This window comes from Archocentrus centrarchus, unplaced genomic scaffold (genome assembly GCF_007364275.1).
Source record: "Archocentrus centrarchus isolate MPI-CPG fArcCen1 unplaced genomic scaffold, fArcCen1 scaffold_29_ctg1, whole genome shotgun sequence".
Classification (NCBI taxonomy): domain Eukaryota; kingdom Metazoa; phylum Chordata; class Actinopteri; order Cichliformes; family Cichlidae; genus Archocentrus; species Archocentrus centrarchus.
In genome coordinates this window covers 2,704,238-2,713,255 of record NW_022060258.1, presented here as the reverse complement: position 1 = coordinate 2,713,255, position 9,018 = coordinate 2,704,238, and the positions used below count along the sequence as shown (strand labels likewise).

The 9,018-nt window shown below is 45.6% G+C and overlaps 1 protein-coding gene across 1 annotated transcript; it reads left to right on the top strand.

Annotated features, from left to right (window-relative positions):
• Positions 1–837: 837 nt before the first annotated feature.
• On the top strand, positions 838–5,180 carry LOC115776257 (uncharacterized protein K02A2.6-like). Its single transcript, XM_030723873.1, has one exon. It carries the CDS (start codon positions 1,116–1,118, stop codon positions 5,055–5,057), a length of 3,942 nt encoding a protein of 1,313 aa, XP_030579733.1. The 5' UTR covers positions 838–1,115; the 3' UTR covers positions 5,058–5,180.
• The last annotated feature ends 3,838 nt before the right edge of the window (positions 5,181–9,018 follow it).

The window sequence follows — 9,018 nt, the reverse complement described above, 5'->3', positions numbered from 1 at the left end:
ATGCATCCCAGCACATCCCCTTCCATAAGCATAAAATTGTTCAAACAAAAGTGGTCTAACTGCACAGGGTTGCCCTGAGGCAACAAATGAAAAACTACCATTTTAGTATATGAATAAAGACAAAAAATGTCTTTACTCAATCAAATATGCTTTTTTACATATTCATGCATATTACAGATATTTTTTATGCAATGTTATTTAAATTTAAACATGTTGAAAAGCAAAATTTATCTGACCTTCTGCTGGCAGTGTGCGCGAGCCGGCTATGGCCCCAAAAAGAACTGTTCCACCGAAGACGAAAGCTCAAAACCACACCTGGTTTGTTGCCTGAGGGCAGCGCCATGCCATAGAGGGCTAACTTGGAGCTGTTGCTCCACCCTTTCTAACTCTAATCCCAGCCGCTTCACACTCGGCAGTGGATATTTAGCAGATTTTGTGAAGCAGTTGGTGTGTTGTTTGTGCTGAATAATTTCTGTAGTCATGTCAATTATGAAATGTATTTATTTTGTATGTAGGTGTAACCCAGGTTAACATAGTGTACAGTGTACATTAGATGAAAACCAGTTAACAAACATTTAATATTTTTAATATAATTTCATCTGAGTTAAAACAGGTTTTAAAAGTTTTTTTTCAAAAACAAATGGAAATGTAATTCATGGATTAATGGTTGATTTATATATATCACGACAAAGAGCCATTTACCATGCACAGATGGTGTTATGTATTTAGCATTAGAAATACATGGTTCAGTGGCACTATTTTGTGTTTAAGTAGAACAGCACCAAGTGTGGCGTATGTGCGCATTGATCTGCTGTGTTCTTCTGCAAATGGCTAATAAAAAGGAAGTCACGCTCCACTGAAGGTTCCATGGTGTCTAAATAGTTATGTCATAAGTGTAGGACATAACAAATTGGCGACGAGATTAAAACGGATCCCTGATGTGCATGAGACGACAGAGAGGGGGAAATCCTTGTGGAAGTGACGGACAAGACAAAAAAAAAAAAAGAGAAAAAGCTAACCCTTCGTGTGGATGCTAATACCCCTGCTAGCGAACTGCATAGACAGCGTGAGTAACATCTCTTCTTAAGTGAAGGACACTGATAAAGACACAGAAAATGTCGGGCGGTGTTGGACAAATGGACATATTTGATAACTGCACAGAGGATTGGACAACATATGTAGAGCGAGTGGAACAATACTGTGTGGCTAATAAAGTAGAGAATGAGAGGAAAGTTGCTGTGTTACTGAGTGTGATGGGAGCAAAAACGTATAACTTGTTGCGCAGCCTCATCACACCGGCCAAACCAGCAGCCAAAAGTTTCAAGGAGATCACGGAGGTGCTTCAAAAACATTTCCAACCGAAACCACTGGTCATAGCCGAGCGATTTCGATTCCATAAACGACATCAGCTAAAAACGGAGTCCACATCAGAGTACATCGCGGATCTCCGGCGGCTGTCGGAGCACTGTCAGTTTGGGGAGGGGCTTTCAGATGCACTGAGAGACCGTTTCGTCTGCGGGCTGCACAACGAAAGCATACAGAAACGACTCCTCACAGAAGATAATCTCACGTTGAACCGTGCATTAGAGATCGCCATATCTATGGAGACAGCAGCAAAAGATGCAGGAGAGCTACAGGGAAAATACACAGAACCGCGTTCTGTAAATAAAATGCGCATGCAGCGTAATGATAAGTCACAGACCTGCTACAGATGCGGAAAGAAGTCACATGACGCTGCAAATTGCTGGTTTAAGGATAAAGAATGCCTGCAATGTAACAAAAAGGGGCATATACAGAAAATGTGCAAATCAAAGCAGTATGATAAAAAGAAAAACAAAATGTGGAAAAGAGAAAGGAAGCTGCATGACTTAAATGAAACAGACTCAAATGATTCTCAAGAGGATTTGGCATGTCTTGAGCTGAACACAATACAGGGGAAAGATAATGATGCAATATGGCTCACACCAAAAATACAAGGAGTTAAGTTAAAGATGGAGCTGGATACTGGGTCAGCCCTCTCACTAATCTCATATGAAGATTACAGAGATAAATTTCCCAATCTGAAACTAAAACACACCTCAGTGAAGTTAAAAACATACACAGGTGAAAGAATAACTCCCTTGGGAAAACTGAAAGTGAAAGTGGAATATGAGAAGGATAAGTGCAACCTGGAACTTTATGTTCTGAAAAATGGAGGTGTGCCATTATTTGGGCGTGACTGGTTGAAACACATCCACCTCAACTGGAAAGGAATAAAGTCCATGAGACTAGCACATGGTCTGAGTGCACATCCTGTGGATGAAAGACTGAAACAGACACTCGAGAAGCATGCTCAGGTGTTCAAGGAAGGTATTGGCACTCTGAAAAATATTAAAGCACAGATCATACTGGAGGACAATGCAAAACCCAGATTTCACAAAGCACGTCCTGTACCATATGCTGTACGGCCCAAAGTCGAAGCAGAGCTCCAACACCTGGAAGAGCAAGGAATACTCACCAAGGTGGAATGGTCAGACTGGGCCACACCAATAGTATCAGTGAGCAAGAAGGCAAGTGATAGTGTGCGAATCTGTGGTGATTTTAAGGTTTCAGTGAACCCAGTCCTCCGCATCGATCAGTACCCACTCCCACGAATAGAAGACATATTCACAGCAGTGGCAGGTGGCAAACACTTTTCAAAAATCGACCTTGCTCAAGCTTATCTTCAGATGGAAGTAGAAGAGACATCCAAGAAATATCTAGTGATAAACACTCATAAAGGCCTATATCAGTACAACAGACTGGTCTTTGGTATCGCCAGTGCCCCAGCAGTATGGCAACGCGCTATGGATCAGGTTCTGCAGGGCATTCCAGGAACGCAATGTTTTCTGGATGACATAATCGTCACAGGTGTCGATGAGGAGACTCATTTGGCTAACCTAGCAGCAGTCCTGGCCAGGTTAGAAAAATATGGACTGAGAGCAAACAAAAACAAATGTGAGTTCTTCCAGGATGCCATTGAATATTGTGGCCATAAGATCGACAGGCATGGACTCCACAAAACCAAAGACAAGGTTGACGCAGTCTTGAAGGCACCGGAACCTAAAAATGTGAGCCAACTACGCTCATTCTTGGGCTTAATTAATTATTATCACAAGTTTCTACCGAACCTGTCGACAGTTCTGCACCCCCTGCACTTGCTGCTGCAACAAAATGTCAAATGGAAATGGACAAAAGAATGTGAAGAGGCATTTAATGGTGCCAAGCAGCTCATTACGTCAGAGGAGGTGCTGACGCATTTTGACCCAAACCTACCCCTTCGCCTTGCCTGTGATGCCTCCCCATATGGCATCGGTGCTGTGCTATCTCATAAAATGCCTGATGGATTGGAACGACCAATTGCTTTTGCCTCAAGGTCCCTAAATGCAGCAGAGCGAAACTATGCACAGATCGACAGAGAAGCGCTCAGTCTAGTGTGGGGAGTGAAGAAGTTTAATCAGTATCTATATGGAAGACACTTCACCCTGATTACAGACCACCGACCGCTGGTGTCCATTTTTAACCCTCAGAAAAGCATTCCAACCATGGCTGCAGCACGGTTGCAGCGGTGGGCCTTATTCCTTGGTGCACACACTTACACCATTGAATTTAAAGGGACAAAACTGCATGGGAATGCAGATGGACTGTCACGCCTTCCACAAAGGCAAACCACTGAAGAAACCACTGACCCAGCAACTGTGTTTCACGTGGCACAGATGGAACCTCTACCTGTCACCAGTGCTCAGGTGAAAAGAGAAACAAGCCGAGACACAATCTTATCCAAAGTGTATGATTTTACTGTGAATGGCTGGCCATCCTCCAGTGACACTCAATTATCTGTGTATTCTACCCGCAAAGACCAGCTATCTGTTTGCCAAGGATGTGTCTTGTGGGGAACCCGTGTCATCCTTCCACCCAAACTACGTACAAGGGTACTAGACTCACTACACGATGGACATCTGGGTGTTGTTAAGATGAAGAGTCTTGCTAGGAGCTATGTTTGGTGGCCAGGCATAGACTGTGAAATAGAGAACGTGGCTAAATCCTGCACTGGTTGCCAGCAGACACTGCGCCAGCCTCAACCAGCACCTGTACACACATGGGAGTGGCCATCCACTCCATGGCAACGCATTCATATAGACTATGCTGGACCATTTATGGACCAAATGTTCCTGATTGTGGTTGATGCTCACTCAAAGTGGCCAGAAATTTTTCCTGTGAAGCAAGCAACAGCTGCCAGCACAGTCAGCATCCTTCGATCACTCTTTGCACGCACAGGTTTGCCACAACAGCTTGTAAGGGACAATGGCCGTCAGTTTACTGGAGAGGAGTTTCAGAGTTTCCTCAAGAACAACGGTGTACGACATATGACTTCAGCTCCCCATCATCCAGCAACAAATGGACAAGCTGAACGGTTCATTCAGTCCTTCAAGCGGTCAATGAAAGCCAGCCGATTGGAGGGAAAGCCAATGCAACACAAAATCGACAGCTTCTTATTGGCTTACAGAAACACCACTCATGCAACTACTGGACACACACCTGCAATGCTTTTCATGGGACGAAATCTGAGATCACGTTTGGATCTGTTAAAACCAGACATCCGCAAGAATGTCCAGGGCAAACAATCTTCTTTGGTGGAAACAACAAAGAACCGAACCAGATCATTTGACATTGGACAAAAAGTTCTTGCCAGAGACTATAGAGGCCCAAATCAGAAATGGCAGTCTGGCATGATTCTGTCACAGACTGGACCTCTGACATACAACATTAATGTTGGAGACAACTTAATCTGGCGGCGACATGTTGATCAGATTGTAGATGCAGAAACCCACATGGTTCCAAGGCAACCTGAGAGCACATCCACATCTCAGGATTCAGAAGAGTTTATCTTCGCAACACCTCCTGAGGTTCAGGGTTTAGGTGAAACCACTGATGCCCAAACAGCCGAACCTTCCACACAGAGTACTATGGACTCTGGCCATTCTGGCAGACGTTACCCTGAGAGAAATCGCAGAGCACCTCAGAGACTGAATTTATAGATTTCCAGTTCATTTTATAAGGAAACAGTTAAAATGTTTAGAGTGAACAATCTGCCACTATGTTGTAGATCTCAGAGTAGTTATTATGTTTCTGTTACACTCTCTGGAGCAAATTTATTGGGTTACAGCATTTCCTAGAATATATTTTGGTGCTTGATGTTAATTGTGGTTCATTAAAGCTGGATGGGAGGAACTGTTATGTATTTAGCATTAGAAATACATGGTTCAGTGGCACTATTTTGTGTTTAAGTAGAACAGCACCAAGTGTGGCGTATGTGCGCATTGATCTGCTGTGTTCTTCTGCAAATGGCTAATAAAAAGGAAGTCACGCTCCACTGAAGGTTCCATGGTGTCTAAATAGTTATGTCATAAGTGTAGGACATAACAGATGGTTTCACCCCAAATCCAGCACCCTGAGTCTGTACGCTAAGCAGTAGGAAGGAGGCCACCACTATCCTGGATGAAACAAGAAAGATCCATGAATACATCAGGAAGATGGCCACAAAGGATCAGGTGCTTAATGAGTACCTCAGGCAGCAGAAATAAGAGGAGACAGAAGAGGAGAGGTCCACCACACCAGGCAAGACCCCAGGTACAGGCTGTGCAGAGATGCCCCTGAGACAATCCAGCACATAACAGCAAGGTGCAAATGCTAGCAGGCAGGGCATACATGGAACGCCATAATCAAGTGGTCGGCATAGTATACAGGAACATCTGTGCCGAGCATGACCTGGAAGTCCCGAGGTCAAAATGGGACACGCCCCCGAGGGTGGTCGAGAATAACAGAGCTAAGATCCTGTGGGACTTCCAGATACAGACAGACAAACTGGTGATTGCTAAAAACCGGACATCGTAGTGATGGACAAGCAAAGGAAGAAGGTCGTAGTGATAGACATTGCAATACCAAGTGACGGGAACATCAAGACAAAAGAACACGAGAAGCTCGATAAATACCAAGGGCTGAGAGAAGAGCTTGAAAGGATGTTGGAGGTGAAGGTAACAGTGGTCCCCGTGTTAATAGCTCTCCAGGACTGATTGTGAGGGGACCCCACAGAGCTGAGCTGGCAACTGTTTCTGGAAGGCCTGGTGCGCCATCGGTTGCTGCTCCAGTCTGCCACACAGCTCCTTGCTGAGCACATAACTGTTTGTTACAGCAATGTCAATAAAATGATGCAGCACTGTCACGTACCACTCCCTGAATAGGAGCCGATCAGCTGGTCTGACAGGTCAACTCCACCCATGAAGTGGTTCAGTGCCAGTGCCGGCCGCTTCACAGTGGCCGGCACTGGCACCGCAACTGCTCTGTTTTCCACCAGCCTTGTGTGCTCTTTTCACAGTGTCCCCTGAGAAGGCAGAGCGCAGAGTGGAGCACACACTCACCTCCTACGTGTCCATCCACTTGATGAAAATGAGAGGTCCCTCTTTGATCCATCTGGTTGTCCCTCTAGGAGACTTTTTTTTAGGACACTGACTCTGGTTTTCGGAATGCCAGTTCTGGTGTCCTGAAATGTCCCACAAGTTCCAAACCCCAGGTCAAAAAGGCGGAGGAACAGTGCTGGGCTGGGGTAAAAATTATCACAAAAAATGTGATATCCAGATCCCAGGTAGCTTTTGTTGAGTGACATCACTGCATCAAATGATAGCCCATTCCCAGTTATCAGAGTGGCCCTCCCGGTATAAATGCTGAAGTCAACAGTGTAGCCTGTGTTGTTTGACAGCACAAAAATTTTATCCCCATGGTTTGTTGGTTTGTTCTTTATGTATTGCTTCAGGGGAATTCTGGTTTTGGTGGCTACCATGCGCTCATCTTCAGAGAGGTGTTGCTGGGGGTGGTACATGGCTTTGCAGGCTACACATGAACTGTCATAGGGGGCATATCCTGTGCAGTCATAATCACTGACGTCTTCTCTGCTGTCATTAAGGGCATTTTCTGCAGGGTCGCTTTTGTGTTGGCACAGTAGTTTGATGGCAGCCCGGTCAAAGTACATCCTGAACAGCTCAGATGGAGATGGACTGTCCACATATTCTGACACAGGTGGCTGCACACCTGGCCTTCTTTTGGGCAGGAAATGTGGTGGGGGGGTGTGGCAAGCTCTCAGGCTCCATTTCACCTTTCCAAACAGTTACATCACCAGATAGCGTCTCTCACCTGGAGCGCTTGCTCCTGTTTGCTGGAGGCCAACTCGTCTGACTCTTTCCTCTCCCTCTGCCTCCCTCCGGAGTACAGGGTGCCTCAGTGGAGGAGGACCCCTCAATTTCCTCCTCCTCCTCAACATAAACAACACCGCACACAGAAGAAGTTACACAGTGCGTTACACGTGTTTAGCACGAGAGTAACATAATAATGATGCATATTTGGCACAAATACTTTCAGTCGTACATTTTCCTTACTTTTTTCTAACTCAAAAACAAATGCTATTTCACAAATATATACATACATGTCATGGCACGGATCTATCCCTTCAATGAAGTCGGCTTTATCTCCACTGTCACCCATTAGTGGATGGAAACAGTGCTCTGGGACACCTTGAATGCATCATATGTAAATGCAGTTCCTCTGGCTTTGTATGCAAAAAGAATTATTGCTCTGTCTTATTTGGTTGCAGTTCTACCAGCATTTAAAAGTAGGTATGCAAATGGGAGCGCGAGCACTCCTGCTGGTCATCCATCCATCCATTTTCTTCCGCTTATCCGGGGCCGGGTCGCGGGGGCAGAAGCCTAAGCAGAGAAGCCCAGGCTTCCCTCTCCACCGGCCACCTCCTCCAGCTCATCCGTGAATCGCCACCTTATCGTGGTGGAGGGGTTTGTGTGTCCCAGTGATCCCAGGAGCTATGTTGTCTGGGGGCTTGTCCCCCTGGTAGGGTCTCCCATGGCAAACTGGTCCTGGGTGAGGGTCCAGACAAAGAGCGGTTCAGAAGACCCTTATGAGTGAAAAAACAAGGGAACAGTTTACCCTGCCCGGGATAGGGTTACCGGGGCCCCACCCTGGAGCCAGGCCTGGGGAGGGAGCTCGAGGGAGAGCGTCTGGTGGCCAGGCATTAGCCCGTGGTGCTTGGCCGGGCGCAGCCCGAAGAGGTTACATGGGCCCGCCCTCCTGTAGGCCCACCACCCGCAGGAGGTATCGTCGGGGTCGGGTGCAGTGTGTGTCGGGCGGTGGCCGAGGGCGGAGGCCCTGGCGGACTGATCCCCGGCTATCGAAACTGGCTATTGCTCCTTCTGCTGGTCATAAAGGGTTAAATAATATCTTTTGGTTTAAAAGAACTAAAAGTGATTTATACACCAAGTTGGTGTATGAGATTCAGTTTCTGTCAGTTAAATGTTGCCTATTTTTTTATGTGTAATTAAATTCTTGCCGGCCAATTTAAACTTATTTCCTGGTCTGTAGCGTAATGTAATTATCACTGCTTTCTTATGTTTGAACCTAGTATCTGGTCCAGTTACTGTAATAAGGTGTTTCACAGGGCTTTGACTAAAGAAGCAAAGGTGACCTATGTCCCTACTTGCTACAGACTGTAGTTCAGATTTTAGGCTCTTTTTTTTTCTGCCGAGGACTGCTGCTGAAAATCACCGTCCATTACTGTGAAAGTGCTGTAGCAGTAAAAGCAATCTTCAAACATTATCCCAATTTGTAGAATAAAGTTCAATTTAAAGCCACTAAAAGTCTTATCAAGGTGTTATTTTTGTATCATTCTTATTTAAAAGCAGAGCTTTAGCCCCCTTTGGACTGGATTAACACTGGGGGAGGTGGTTTGTGGTGGTGGTGGTGGTGGTGGTGGTGGGGGGGGGGGGTGAGTTTGCTGAAAATCAGCAGGTAACTTTATCTAATTATTACTGCAGAGGGGCTGATAAAAATTTCTGACAAGGGCAGGCAATATTAAAATCAAATATTCACATATTTTATGGGCAGCTGCGTCTGGCAGTGATAAACACAGTTTGGGGTAAAAAACATCAAATCTGTGCT

Bases quoted from the DNA above. Each gene is read 5' to 3' on its own strand.
- LOC115776257 (XM_030723873.1), top strand. From the start codon at position 1,116: ATGTCGGGCGGTGTTGGACAAATGGACATATTTGATAACTGCACAGAG.